General features: G+C 35.6%; 1 protein-coding gene across 3 annotated transcripts in view; it reads right to left on the reverse strand.

The window, feature by feature from the left end:
- Mrps35 (mitochondrial ribosomal protein S35) overlaps positions 1 to 14988 on the reverse strand; it is a 48258-nt gene extending 33270 nt beyond the window's left edge. The window contains exons 1-5 of one of the 3 annotated variants that reach the window (XM_078014984.1): positions 14814 to 14986; positions 10284 to 10330; positions 9014 to 9181; positions 6999 to 7059; positions 2448 to 2587 (exon numbers count right to left, since the gene is read on the reverse strand). In XM_078014984.1, the coding sequence (XP_077871110.1) occupies positions 2448 to 2587; positions 6999 to 7059; positions 9014 to 9181; positions 10284 to 10330; positions 14814 to 14925 (528 nt within the window). In that variant the 5' untranslated portion in view covers positions 14926 to 14986. Of the gene's footprint in view, positions 1 to 2447; positions 2588 to 6998; positions 7060 to 9013; positions 9182 to 10283; positions 10331 to 14813 lie in introns of all 3 variants that reach the window. The other 2 variants (XM_078014985.1, XM_078014986.1) reach the window with 2 other exon arrangements.
- Positions 14989 to 16174: the final 1186 nt, after the last annotated feature.

The raw sequence follows: 16174 nt of genomic DNA on the forward strand, positions 1-16174 counted from the left end.
TCAATTATTTTTTAACATTTATTTTTTAGAAGTAGTTGGACACAATACCTTTATTTTATTTATTCAATTTTATGTGGTGCTAAGGATCGAACCCAGGGCCTTGCATGTGCTAGACGAGCACTCTACCACTGAGCCACAATCCCAACCCCAACTTATCAATTATTTACTGAAAAACTTCTGAAAGAATCCACTGAAAATTTCTACCATACCAATTTTGGTTTCTAAATACCACTGTACACTAACAGGTATCAGGGCTCCTTAGAGAAATGGCTGATTCCAAGTCTACAATAAGAAATATACACCTTGATCACTGTGTTATACTAGAATACAAGCAAACTCAAATGCTAATAAATTGAAACAAAAGGAACCAACTTAAAAGAGTACCCACTGGCTAAAGTTTAGAATGTACTTTGTGCATCAAAAATAATGAAGCTGGGGCTGGGGTTGTGGCTCAGTGGTACAGTGCTTGCTGAGCATGCATGAGGCCCTCAGTTCAATCCTCAAGGAGGGAGGGAAGGAGGGAGGGAGGGAGGAAGGAAAGGTATCGTGTCCATCTAAAACTAAAAAAATATATTTTAAAAAATATAATGAAGCTGGGCATGATGGTGCATGCTTATGATTCCAGTGTCTTGGAAGGCCAAGGCAGGAGGATCTCAAGTTCAAGGCCAGCCTGAGCAATTAGCAGATCCTGTCTCAAAATAAAATAAAAAGGGCTGGGGATGTCATTTAGTGGATACAGCATCCCTAGGTTCAATCCTCACTACCACCAGGGGAAAAAAATATTTTACTTGATTAAAACTTATTGAATATATCCATCCATAGGTTAGTCATTTAAGGCAAAAGCAAAACAATCAAAAACAACTCCACAATATAATGCACAGGTTTTAAGTCTCTTAACCATGTGCTCAATTTCACTTTCAATTTCAATTTCAATTTCACAATATAATGCACAGGTTTTAAGTCTCTTAACCATGTGCTCAATTTCACTGTCTACTAAGAAATCAGACAACCAGACCTTATGTGTCCTATGATGTAATGTAAAATACACAGCAACATCTATATTCTTGTGAAAACTGCTAAATAAAATGTGGTACATCCATAAAATAAAGTGTGATTTTGCAATAAAAAGGAGTAAAAAAGGACACATGCTAGAACAGACAAAACATACCCAAAGAATACATATTTTATTATTCAATGTCAAGCATAAGCAAATTCATAGAGACAGAAAGATTAGTGGTTGTCGGGTATCTAGAGCAACTGAAAAGAGGTTAAAGAAAGGGTAATAATATCTACATTCAAGAATGTATAAGAAAATAGGCTTTCTCACAATCTGCTAGTGTTTTATTTTTTACATTTTCAGCAGAAATTTTTCAATTTATATCAAACAACTTCAAAGGAGCTACTTCTTTTGACTTGATACTTCTTCTTTTTTTAAAATACTTTTTTTAGATGTTCATAGATCTTATTTTTTTAAATTTATTTATATGCAGTGCTGAGAATCAAATCCAGTGACTCACACATGCTAGGCAAGCATGCTACCACTGAACTACAACCCCATCCCTGATAGTTTTTCTTTTAGGAAATTATCTTGGGAACATAATTTGGAACATATACAAATATTGGTTTCGAAGGATACTTATTACAACTTTTTCCATAAAAGAATATTATTGGGGTTGGGGATGTAACTCAAGTGGTAAAGTACTTGCTTAGTATTCATAAAGCACTGGGTTTGATACCAACACTACAAAACAACAACAACAATACCAAAACAGCACATTGCATCCCAACCACAAAAACATTGTCGAGGCACATAAGAGATGCTCCCATATACATTATGTAGCCATTAACTATAAAATTAAAGAATGCTTAAAAATATTGGGAATTATTCACAGTGGGATAGGGAGTGGAAGCATGGGAGGAATAGATGAACTCTAGATAGGGCAGAGGGGTTGGAGGGGAAGGGAGAGGGCATGGGGTTATTATGATGGTGGAATGTGATAATCATTACTATTCAAAGTATATGTATGAAGACACGAATTGGTGTGAATACACTATGTATACAATCAGAGATATATGAAAAATTGTGCTCTATATACATAAGAATTGTAATGCATTCCACTCTCATATGTAAATAAAAAATAAAAATAAATCACTAGGAATTATTATTATTTTTTGCTTAATTCTTAATAAGTGAAAAAGAACAGATTACTACAACACACATGGTATCATCCCATTAAAATATACAAAGGGTACCTGTATTTATACTAAAATGAGCTACTTATTAATAATTATTATTTTTGAATGGGAGAATTAGAGACAATTTTATTCTATAACTTAAAACTTCTGTATTTTCCATGACAAGTATGTATTTATTTTGTAATCATATTACAAAATGTATTTTTAAATACAGTATTCTAATGATTCTTATTTTTTAACAAATCTCTTACCCTTAAGGTTACTACTCGAGCTTTAGGGTTTCGAATAGATGGTCCTGATGAAACATAATCAGCTGTGTCGATTTCAATCGGAAAATGCTTCTCACATTTCTCATCACTGTCTAGTGCAGCTGGCCATTCAGTACAGAAATCTGAGAATTTAAAAAGTTATAGTTCTGCAAATAATTCCTCATTGTAATGTATAATGACAATACCAAATTATTTATATAACTCTCAGGTCACATGAAATGACAACACAGATTTTCTTTACACACACATCATCATTCCTTATCCCTTTTCTTCTTCAGTACAAATAGGGTACTTTTTTGGCAGTTTTTTACTGGAGATTAAACCCAGGAGTGTTCTATCTCTGAGCTACATCTCCAAATCTTTTTACTTTCTTGAGTCAAGAGCTTACTAAATTGCTCAGGCTGCCTCAGAGCTGACTGTTGGTATTAGAGGCATGTGCCACCATGCCTGGCCCTAAGGAGGAATTATAGGAATGATTTGGATAAATTACGTTTGGTTGAGAACAGTGTGTTCAGTTAAAAGAGAACCCCCAGGTTTTGGTGGAGCAGTAACTTCTGTGGTAGAGTATGTGCTTATCATGCATGAGGTTCAATTCCCAGCCCCAAGATTTAAATAAATAAATAAAATTGAAATGTACTATGGCTCTACATATACCTTTTATGGGACAATTTAATTCTTCCTTATTAATTAAAAACAAACTGTTCACAGTGTCCACAACATTACTGTTTGTGAAAAGCAATGGATAATGTTAACTCACTCCAAAATGAAGGTTATAAAAGATCAGCTGAAAGGAATTGAAAGAGGCTCTAGAAAAGTTCTAAGAGGAAAGCAAGGTGTAGTCAATACTTCTCCAGAAATGGAACTGACTAAAGCCTCAACTTGAACAGGCATAAAAGCCTAGGTCATCCTTATTCGAATCCTTACAATAACTCATGTTTCTTCCACATGACTTCTGTGTGCCAATGGGGCTAAATGAAAAGAGAAACAGCTTTGTCTTCATATATTTGGTCAAAACAGCCCAGAGTAGAGGTGGGACTGGGTCTGAGACCTAGGCCACAAAAGAAGTTCCAAGCATGGTAACTGTGACTATGGCTTTCTGTTGATTTCCAGAGCACAGGGTATTATGTCAGGTCAATGAGGAGAAGAGCACTGCCTTTCAGCCTCCCATTAGTGTCAACAGCTGACTTCATACTGTCCTATTCCTATGGAGTTAGTGTGATAGAGGGCTTCTGGCTTCAGATGAAAAATTCTGAGTCTATTAGGCTCCCCTTCTCATTCCTTAAATTCCCTTACTTTAATTAACTGGTTTCTTGGGCCAAACAAGTTAGACCTCACAGATTCATGGCTTTCTCCAACAAAGCCCAACTGCAAGAAAGGCTGGTCATAAACATATGTGGATGTAGGAGCTCCTCTGTGATAATTTAAGGGACTTTGCTAACACTATATTCCCAACATAACAATTTTCTAATATGCAGTACTATATTTAATTCCCTTTAGGCTTAATTTTAAAATCAGAGTCAGTAAAATTTCACTCTGAGTTACAAACATTCTCTGATATCTGTGACTCAAAACATGCCCACAATTTAAGCATAGCTCACACCTTTCTTTAAACATCCTGTTCAAAAGATCAATATTCAGTTATCTTGAAGGGAAACATAATTTTGGAATTAAGAACATTTGACATTTTAAAAAAATGAACAGAGCAAGACTTTTGAGTTTAGATTTCAATCCCATCATGAACAAATTCCAACATCCTGTACCATAAGATATATTACTGCCAAGCTCTTTATAAGAGACTACTTTGGAGAATTATGAGTTCTTGGGTTTGTTCTGAATCTTTTTCTTTTAAACTGTGAATAAGTCATCTCAATCACCAGATGATAATTATAGTTTTTAAATTCAATTACCTAAATTATGTGTCTAAAAAAAAACACAGCCAACTGGAGAGTATATAATAGACTCCTGTTAGCCTTTACTCATCTGATAGGTGAGCAATGGACTAGCCATGAATAAAAGACCTTGGTTTTTATTCAACTTCTACCACTGATTATTAAATTTCTGGAAAATTACCTAACTTTTCTGCATTTCAGATTTTTCCCTATTTGAAAGAGAACTGAGAATATTTGAAAGATTTTGAGTTCTTTGGAAGATGGAATCTAAATCCAGAGGCTGGCAGAAGTGTAAAGGCACAATTAAACAAAGATTTAAAAAAAAAAACTTATTTAAGTACTGTAAAAGAGAATGCTATGGGCTGGGGATGTAGCTCCTTGCGTAGCACATGTAAGTCATTGGGTTTAACCCTTGGACCACATAAAAATACATAAAGATATTGTGTCCATCTACAACTAAAAATATTTTTTAGAAATGCTACTCTTCTAAATGTGCCATATGAAAGCCTTTGGTTTAAAAATTAGGAATTTTAGAAGTATTTCATTAAAATAAGCAAATACTAGATTATAAACACACATTTAAAAATAGTGTTTAAAAAGAATAAAACTGGAATTTATCACAATGTAGAGTAATGCACTTGTTAACTGACATTACAAAGGATCAAAAAGTGATACTGATTTGTGCCAAAAGGCACAAAAATTTGGAATAGTCATCAATTTTAGTTTAATTCCAAGCACAAATAAAAACAGACACCTGAAAAGGCCATTGCATTATCCCAAAGCAAAGGACCACATAAATAAAATAGGTTTTTCTATCCTCATTTTAAGAGAAAATTACTATTCCTCTGATTTAGGACCCTTTGATACCTTTTCCCTTATATTTTTAATGTAATGTCCTTCCAAAAGCTCAGATTGAATCATAATTATGTTCATTATCCTATATTTCCTTCCAACATAAACAACTTACCTATAAAATGTTTCTGGGTTTCTTTTTTCTCCCTGAAAAGCCTTAACAAGTATGCTGAACATTTATACAATACTTTAAAAAAAAATTCTATTTTAAATTTTTACTTTTTTATAGTACTAGGTATTGAACCCAGGCACACTCTACCACTAAGCAACATTCCCAGCGCTTTTTTTATTTTTTTGTTTTGAGACAGGGTCTTGCTAAGCTGCCAAGGCTAGCCTTGAACTTGCAATCCTCATTCCTCAGCCTCCCAGGTACCTGGGATTACAGGAGTGGACTACTGTGCCAGCTATACATTTTTTAGTCTGCATTAATACATTAAGACTTTATCCAAAGGTACTAACTCTTGAGTAAAACTACAAAATCAATCACTAATAGCTATGAACCAGGAACAATTCAAAATGTGCTTATCCTATATATAGTCCAATGCAAATTAGATCAAAATTAATTTGGAATGTATACATAATTAGGAAAACACATAGAACCATGAACAAAAATTTGTCTTTTCCTTTATGCATGTAAGGAGAAGTAGTAATTAGTATAAGTGGGTGAAATCTATGTTTACGCCTATGAATCAACAGATATTGATCAAAAATTAATAAATCCAGAACTGGAGGTGTTAATCACATTCTGGTGATTACTTTTATTATTTATTCTATACACACACAACATAAAAAGTATTTGTTATAAACATAAGTATAAATAAATACTCTCTGAAAGTAATCACTAGAACTAAATAATGATTAAAAGAGAACATTTCTAGAATAATGGGCTGGTATGGAAAAGAAAACATAAGACTTGTTTTTGATTCACCATATGCATATATCACTTCTAATTTTTTAAAAATCTTTTTTTTTTTAGAGAGAGAGAGAGAGAGAGAGAGAGAAAGAATTTTCAATATTTATTTTCTAGTTTTCGGCAGACACAACATCCTTGTTGGTATGTGGTGCTGAGGATCGAACCCAGGCCGCACGCATGCCAGGCAAGTGCGCTACCGCTTGAGCCACATCCCCAGCCCCTTTTTAAAAATCTTAACAATTTCGTCAAAATAGCTGTTCCCTGTGTTGTATCCCATTACTGAACCCACTGACTATTGTGATACTTAGCATTCTTCTTTACTATCCTCAGTTTGAATCATATTGATTTGTATTTATTGGCAAAACTGCAATATTTTCTTCAATTTTTTTAATGTATGTGACTTAACAACTCAACGGTAAGTTCATAACATGTGAGCAAGGATTATGGTTTCAATTTCTCTTTGTTACTGTCTAGAGTGGTGAGGGGAAAAAAGTTGCAGATTTGATATCTAATAATTCACTGAAAACAACTTAAAAATCCTTCATTAAAAAAGAAGAAACTGGGCTGGGGTTTTGGCTCTGTGGCAGAGTGCTTACCTATCGTGTGTAAGACACTGGGTTTAATTCTCAGCACTGCATATAAATAAATAAATAAAACAAAAGTCCATCAATAACTAAAAAACTTTAAAAAAACAAGAAGAAGAAACTGACAATCACTCAGAATATAATAGCTAATGTTTACATGGACTTATGCAGGCACAATTCTAAGTTCTTTGAATCTCATCAGACCTGAGATTATCAATTTCTTAAAAATCTGTCTTTAAATTTTTAAATGTTGTTCAAAGTCAACATAAAGTTTATTTGAAAACATATCACTTACCTTTAAGAGCTTCACAGTGTTTTTTAATTGCTACAGGAGTCAAATGCAGAAAATTGGGAATCTAAAATAGAAAATTTTAAAGAATAAATTACAGCTTTTTTTTTTTTTTTTTTTTAAGAGAGAGAGAGAGAGAATCCCTTAATATTTATCTTTTAGTTTTCGGCAGACACAACATCTTTATTTGTATGTGGTGTTGAGGATCGAACCCAGCACCGCATGCATGCCAGGCAAGCGCGCCACCGCTGAGCCACATCCCCAGCCCAACTTTTTTTTTTTTTTGAGACAATGTCTCTCTAGGTTACCCAAGGTGGTCTTGAACTTGTAGGCTCAAGTTAGATTTTTGTCTCAGTCTCCTAAAGAGCTAGAACTATAGGTCTGGTAGTTAAATATAATAAACACATTTAAAAAAGTAATTTTCCTCATAAAACTAAATCATAGGCCAATAAACTATGTAGCATATAAAATCTGATAGTTCTTTTACAATATTAAAATAGGCACTGACCATTGGAATTATGGGATGGGTAGCTTCATTTACTATACTTTTATTTTTTTGAGACAGGGTCTTGCTATGTGTACAGGCTGGACTTGAAATCGTGATCTTCCTGCCTCAGCCCCCGAAAGCAGTGGTATTATAGCCTCTCACCACTACTTTCAGTTTATATTTTTGAAACATGAAAATGTAAACCTCAAGTTCATAAAAAGAAAAAATAATAGCTTACGTTTACATGGATTTACATAGGCAATGTTCTAAGCACTTTAACACATTAGCTTACTTAAGTGTATTCAATGATACTGTGACTTTTTGAATAGATGGTATGCATTAAATGTTTGGGTTTTTATATTTATTAAGATACCATTCACAATCATCAACATTATTATAAATATACTGCTGTTCTCTCCCACCCAGTGACATTTTCCAAAGGCCTTCCCTTTCAATTAAGTTCTCTTTCTCTTCATTTGAAGGTTTGTTTTCCTCAATGTTTGCTTTCTTATGTCTCTTGAAGTATTCCTATTTCCAAATTTGATTTACACTTTGTCCAGTAGCAGAGTACTCCTTCTTCCTCTTCCTTTTTCACTTTAAGTTTTTGTTTGTTTGTTTGTTTGTTTGTTTTTTTGTAGTTGTAGATGGACAGCATGCCTTTATTTTATTTGTTTCATTTCTATGTGGTGCTAAGGATTCAACCCAGTGCCTCACTCATGCCAGGGAAGGGCTCTGCCACTAAGCAGACCCCCTTTTTCACTTTTTAACATCACCTTTTAAATAAACTTTTTTTGATTCTGAAAGAAGACTCTCATCTAGTGGAAAATAGTTCCTTTTCTACTATAACTTCCATTGTATGTTAAAAGGAAATCATCTAAGATATGTACTCTCAGACTAAGCATCTATGTTTTCTTTTTTAAATACATAAATCATTATAGATGCTATCAAATGAAGCTTTTAAAATGAACTATTTTGTTTTAAGCAATAAATCAGGTAAAGTTGGTGGACTATCACAATAATATTAAACAATATTCTACCTTTCTGGAAAGAAAGTTTTAAAATTCCTTTTAAAAATGGAATCTTAAGGATGGTGAAAGGAGACCCTCATCATTATACAAAATACATGTATGAAGATAAGAATTTGGTGTCAACATACCTTATATATAATCAGAGAAATGATAAATTATTGTATAATGGTGTATTAAGAATTGTAATGCAAAATAAATAAATAATAAAAAAAGAAAAAAAATGGAATCTTCACATCCTGATTCTCAATCTCAAATTAGCTTATTTCACTATTCTTAGAGGCTACAAGGAAAGACACAGACTGATTAATTACATTCTCAAAGGCTTAGGATTCTTTGAATCTTTTGTATCATGAATGATCAAAGTATAATATTATCACCTGGAAAGAAAATTTAAATTAAAATACAATATGCTGCTATATACTGAACCTTGAAGGTGGGTGGGAATAGAGGGGAGATCAGCATTTGTTTAGGTATGTCTGAGCCAATATACTAGCAGTTAATCTTACCTTTAAAAGTTCCAGATTTCCCTCCTTTGCCATAGGCACTCCTTTGTTTACTGGATAACCCATTCGAATAGGCAGAGGTACTGTGGAGGGTTTAAATGGTGCTGCAACAGGGTAAACACTAGGCCAGTCCTGGTCAACAGCCATTTTCTCTGTCCTAGGAGGCAGTGCCTAAGAAACATAAAATACTTAAAATTTTAAAACATATTCTTTAATTTTAAACCATAAGCAGTAATTATGAGAAATAAAAGTAGAATTGCAACCTATATAAAATCTTGCCTCCAACAAATCTATTGCTGTTCAAATGAAAAACCTACTTAAATAATCTCTGAATTGTATCTTCAAACTCTCTGGCACAGATCTCCTTTAATGTCACATTTCCTTCATTAAAAATTGATTATTTAATTAGACTTTTGGCAGTTGTTTTACATTTTATTTATGCAGTATATTTATTTATATATCATACAATATTTCTTTCATGGAAGTCAGTATATAAGGGAACACTAAGAACTTGGAAATAAAAAAATAAGTACTTGGAACTTGGAAATAAGTAAATTAGGGCTAAACAGATTGAATAAATACATAATGAGAAATTATGTCTCCCAACCCAGAGAAAAACTACTTGATAGCTTAGTCAATCATATTAACACACACACACACGTATGTGTTTTAAAATACATATATTAAAACACACACAATACATATTTTTTTAATGGTAGAAGGATGGCTAGCATACAAAAGTAGGCTTTAAGGTGGCAAAATGCAGCAATGTCCATCTAAGCAACATTAAAACCAGTATAGTGTATGTCCTAGAAGCAGGTAATATTCCTACAAAAACTACCGCCTAGATGATTGCAATTTGGTGCCACTTAACTTCCAGCTAATGTGCTTTTGTTCTGACTCCAAGCTCATCAACTGACCTTATAATTTGGATTCCTCCATAGAGATACCTACAGGGTAAGACTGACTGGTTGGATGAATGCATACACCCAAGCTACATGACTGACAAGGGCATCATAAAAAATAGTTCTATATTCTGTTTCCTGGGAGTATGAGTGAGTATACCTCTTAAAGATGACCCATTTTATGGGTACAGAGCAAAAAAGGTCAAAGATTAACAACCCCTACTGGGACTGTGGCAATCACCCAATAAACATGACTTTGTGAAGCCTTCTCTAACAGAACCCTTCTGCATTGTAATGAGCATCTGCCTCTCTTTAGAATTTCAGAAATCATTAAAATAGTGTATAGTAGAGTATATAAATTGTTTTACCTTTCTTCTCAGCTGCCTTTCACTTTTGGATGTTCTTTCTATTGTACCTAAAAGATAACATAATAGGGATAGAAGATTTTATGAGTTGTTCAACAGTCATCATTATCCCTTTTTGCTAACACAATTTTAGATATTTAGTGCCGGACATGATGGTACATGCCTGTAATCCCAGAAGCTCGGGAGGCTAAGGCAGGAGGATCAAGAATTCAAAACCAGCCTCAGCAATTTAGCAAGGCCTAAGCAACTCAGTGAGACCCTGTCTCTAAATAAAATACAAAATAGGGCTGGGTATGTGGTTCAGTAGTTCAGTAGTGCCCCTGAGTTCAATCCCTGAGTTCAAGACACCCCACCCCCTCAAAAAAAAAAAAATACTTAGTAACATAAGCATGAAATAACAATCTGTTTTAAGTTCAGATTAAAATCATCTTAACAAAAACAAATAGTCTTTAAAAGTTCACAGTTACATAAAGTTTATTTTGACTGCTGATACAGTGAACTCATCATCTAGAGAAATATTTTTCAGTAAATTTTAAGGTTCACAGTAAAATAAACTTACTTTCCCAAGTTAAAATACCTAGTTAGAAATAAATATTCTGAATATTTAAAGATAATTGTTTTTTTAAGAGAGAGAGAGAGAAAGAGAGAGAGAATTTTTTAATATTTATTTTTTAGTTTTCGGCGGACACAACATCTTTGTTTGTATGTGGTGCTGAGGATCGAACCTGGGCTGCACGCATGCCAGGCGAGCGCACTACCGCTTGAGCCACATCCCTAGCCCGATAATTAGTTTTAAATGTCCTAATTATAAGTATAAAAATAAGTATTCTGAATATTTAAAGATGATTGGTTTGAAATGTCCTAATTATAAATATACTAGCTCATATTTGGAATCACTCTATTCTATCAAAATGTCAGCCCTTCAGTTTTTCCTTCTCTATTATATATTAGAAAAGCCAGTGATACAATAATTAACACCAATAACAAAACTGGCTATTCCTACCAATCACATGATTATAGAAGAATGTGGATTACTTCAAACAGAAAATACCTTTTAAAATCTTACATTATGTTTCTCTAAATGAATGTTTTGCTATCCTAGAACAGCTATATTTATTGAGCATTTTCACATGAAGACACTGTACTAAATGATTTTCATTATTTCATTTAATCTTACTCATTACAACAAACACAAGTACTATTATTATCCTTCTTAAAGGTCTATTATATTCAAGAAAACTAAAAAGCAAGAAGTTAAGGCGACAAAAGTATGACTCTTCATAATTTGATCACTTTCCCTTACAAGGTTCTGCAGCTACAATGAACTTCAAGTACCAGACCCTTTAGTATTTCTCTCAACTTTCTGTTCTTTACTTATAATGTGCCTGCCATCTTCCTGGCTCCTGCCCCATCCCTATTCACTCCATTTCTTCATCTGACATATTTCATTTCATCCCAGAAATACTTTACCATTCACTCATTGATAAACTTAAGTGCTGTTGTGTACCAGAAACTAGGAAGTCAGCAAAGAACAAAAGAGACAGTCCTTCCTTTCACAGAATGAAGAATCTGTCAAATAAGGCAGAATTTTAGCAAGTGATTTCAATAAACAGTGTACTATTATGGATACATACAGCAAGGAACTGAATCTAGTCAACTAATTGTTTTTGTTGTGTGTGTGTGTGTGTGTGTGTGTGTGTGTGTGTGTGTATTAGTTACCAGGTATGGAACATAGAGTCTCATGCATGTAGACAAGCACTCTACCATTGAGCTGTCCCCAGCTCTGTTTTAAATTTGGAGGCAGGTTCTCACTAAATTGCGCAGGCTAGCTTCACACTTTTGAGATTTTCCTGTCTCAGTCTCTCAAGTACCCAGGATCACAGGCATGTGCCACTAAGGCAAGCATTTTTGTTAATTTGAGGTACCAATTTGACTGAATTAAGAGATAACTTGATGGCTGGTAAAGCATTATCTCTGGGTGTGTCTGTGAGGGTATTTCCAGTGGAGATTAGTGTATGAGTCAGTAGATTGAGTGGATAAGTTCCATTCTCAATCCCCCCCATGAGGGGAAGGATAAAATTGACAGGCAGAGGAAAGGTGAATTTGTTTAACTCTCCTGGAGCTGGAATACTTTTCTTCTCAGACTTGGACTGAGCCACTCTACTGACATCTCTGTGTTGCCAGCTTGTAGATGTCTGTTATAGTACTTCTCAGCCTCCTTGAACCTGAGCCAATTCCCTTAATAAATCCCTTCATCTACTTATCCACCTTTCCATTCATCCTACCAGTTCTGTCTCTCCTGGGAACAGTAACTAATATGGTTGTGGGAAACCTCCCAGAGGAAGTAAACTTTAAGCCAAAACTTTAAGGATGAGTAGGATGTAGCCCAAGCACCCAACAGGTAAGAAAAAGTATTTAGAAAAAAATTTGGAAAATCAATATAAGTAAACAAATTCAAATTTAATATGGCTGAAAATGTAAGAGAACAGTGAGAGAACTAAAGAGTAAAAAAGAAGCTAAAGATATTTAATGGATGTCTCAATTATAATAAATGCTTGGCAGAGTTCTTCATTTATTTCTTCCAGTCTTCCCAATCCATTCAAATGGTACTGCAATATTCATCCAATTGCTCAGGACAAAAATCTTAACAAGCTTCCTTGAGACCTCTCCTCAAGGACCACAACAAATCAATAAATCCTATCAGCCCAAACTTCAAAATCCTAGTCCAACTACACCACCTTTTTCCTATAACCTCAAGACACCATCAAGACATTCAGACTACTGCAACAGTAGTCTCTGGCTTCCACTATTACCCTCCAAAATTAATTCTCCATTTTTATCCATTCAGCAGCCAGGGCCTTTTAAAAGTGCAAATCACATCACTTCCCTGTTCAAAGCCAGCAGCTATCCAACATGATCCCCAGCTTTTAATAAAATTCAAGCCAAATATCCAAACCAAATGCTTCCAAACCATTTATAAGAGCAGTCCATTACCTCTGACATCTTGTTCTACCACTCTCCCATTTGCTCACTAGTTCTAGGTGAAAGTTGGCCTTCTTTCATTCCTTGATTACATCCCTAGGCTTATTCTTACTTGTGGGCCTTTCACTTGTAGTTTCCTAGGCTGACAATGGTCTTATCCCAAATACTGTATATCTCTAGGCTCTGTTTAAGATTTATTTCCTCAGAAGTCTTTCCTGACTATCTCATCCTACCCTATAGCCACTACTCCACCAATACACCATTCTCAATATTCTGCTTTATTTTTCTTCCTTGACATTTTTTAATTAATTTTTAAATTTATATATGACAGTGGAATGCATTACAATTCTTATTACACATATAGAGCACAATTTTTCAAATCTGTGGCTGTATACAAAGTATATTCACACCAATTCATATCTTCATAAATGTACTTTGGATAATAATGTCCATCACATTCCACCATCATTTCAAACCCCATGTCCCCTCCCTTCCTCTAGGCCCTATATAGAGTTCATCTATTCCTCCCCTGCTCCCCCTCCCTACCCCACTATAAATCAGCCTCCTTATATCAGAGAAAACATTCAGCATTTGGTTTTTGGAGATTGGCTAACTTCACTTAGCATTATATTCTCCAATGGCATCCATTTACCTGCAAATGCCATCATTTTATTCTCTTTTATTGCTGAGTACTATTCCATTGTGTATATATGCCACATTTTTTTTATCCATTCATCTATAATACTTGAATTTTATATAGCTGGTTTACTTTTTTTTTTTTACTCAGACTTTCCCAACAGGATGTAAACTTCACTAGCTCAGAGACTTTGCTGCATCCCCAATATCTAGGGCACTATCTAGCATACAGTAGAAGTTAAGTATTCAGAGAATAAAAAATTTTAAATAAACAGTGTTAAGGCTATGAGGAGCCACTATTGATGCATTAAGGAATTTACAATTTATTTTAAAGACACGAAAAGCCCTTGGAAGTTAGACGGGATGGCTTGACACTGTGCTCTGATAAGTATGAGAAATACACTACACAGTATTTCTCTGTCAACAAATTTGTCTTTTCCACTATCTTTCTCTGTCAAGAACGCTATCAAGCAACCCTATAATCTCTGTTGGAATGAAGGTCATCCCATTTGGTGACCTGGGATTCCCAGTTGTACTTTCTTCTGGCACAGCAGTATACCTTTTAAATATTAGGGAAACTCCAAGGTTCAAACACTGTCGACAAACCTTATCATTGAGCACTAGTAACAAGAGGGAGACCCGGGCCGTGGCCCCGGGGGCGAGAACACCAGAAAATGCCGGTCACCGCGAAAGAGAGCAAGCTTTCTGGGCTAGTGTCCAGAACACGCAGAAGCGGGCAGCCAGGAAACCCGGGGGCAGAGGACAGACCCACACCTGCGGCCTTTCTAGTGGCCCCGCCGGGAAGAGGCCGGCAGAGGAAAATCGGCCTCTGCCCGGGACTCTACGGCCTGGTCGGGCCGGTGTTCCGCCCTTTCACCTCCCCCCAAACCTGGAGGCAACTCGGCAGACACTCACGCAGGCCAGGTCTCCGAGCGTGAGTGGCCGGGGACACGGCGGTGGAGACGGCACTCAGAGTCCTAACCCCCGGCTGAAGCCCGAGCCACAGGCGTACCACGGGGGCGGCCATGCTGCGAGAACGGAAAGCGGGAGGAGGAAAAAAGTCTTCCTCGCCCCCAACGGGCGGATCTGGGCTACGGAACGCCTTCCCGCCAGCCTGGCCCCGCCCCGGGGAAGGGGATGCCGGCTCCAGCGCCTGCACACTCAAAGACCCAGTATGAAGTGCAGGGAGATGTCCCCAAATAGAAAAAAGTAATAAAAAGAGAGAAACGATTTTTAAAAATCAAGTCAGTTAGTTCAAAAACAATTGCGAATAAAGCCCATAAAGGATTGGGGAATTGTGACTCACACGGGGCAGATGTAGTCTGGATGGGATTCTCAAAATAGGAGTCAGGCCTTCTACTGCAGGGCCCCAATTTGCAATGGCTGCTCGCAACACTTTTATTAAAGTCTTCAAGTAGTGCAAGTGATTTGCGATAAGGGGAGGGTGACGTTATCCTCTTGTAGTTAAAAGTATAGCTTCCTGCAGATTTGGCATGCTGTGAGCACTGTGTGTGTATAGCCTATAACTGTTAATGATTTGGTTAATTTGTCAGATAGTATTAGAATTACAAAGTAAGAACTCACCTGAACCTAGAACATAGCGTACTTGTTTTTTTTTTAATATTTGGGATTTTCTTTTGTTGTTGTTGTTGTAGTTGTACACAATACCTTTATTTATTTATTTGTTTTTCTAATGTGGTGCTGAGGATTGAACCCAGGGCCTTGTGTGTGCTAGGTGAGTGCTCTACCACTGAGCCACAACCCTAGCCATAGTGTACTTTTAATGACCTAATCCTTCCTACTCTAGGACAGATTAATACTAGAGCCTTAATTAAATTATCCCGTATTTTTTATTTATTTTTCTTTTTTAGTTTATTGATTTTGTTGATTTTATTTTTTAAATACATGACAGTGGAATGCTTTACAATTCTTATTACACATATAAGTACAATTTTTTCATATCTTTGTATATAGAGTATGTTCATGCCAATTCATGCCTTTATATATTTACTTTTTTTTGCATTACAATTCTTATTACACATATATACCACAATTTTTCATCTCAGTTTATGTATAAAGTATGTTAACACCCAATTCGAGTCTTCATATATGTACTTTGGATAATGATGTCCATCGCATTCCACAGCCCTTGCTAATCCCCTGCCCCCTCTCTTTCCCTCCCTCCCCTCTTCCCTATCTAGAATTTATCTAATCCTCCTATGCTCCCCCTCCCTACCCCACTATGAGTCAGCCTCCTTATATCAGAGAAAACATTC

The sequence above is a fragment of the Ictidomys tridecemlineatus genome, chromosome 6 (assembly GCF_052094955.1).
Source record: "Ictidomys tridecemlineatus isolate mIctTri1 chromosome 6, mIctTri1.hap1, whole genome shotgun sequence".
NCBI classification, from domain to species: Eukaryota; Metazoa; Chordata; class Mammalia; order Rodentia; family Sciuridae; genus Ictidomys; species Ictidomys tridecemlineatus.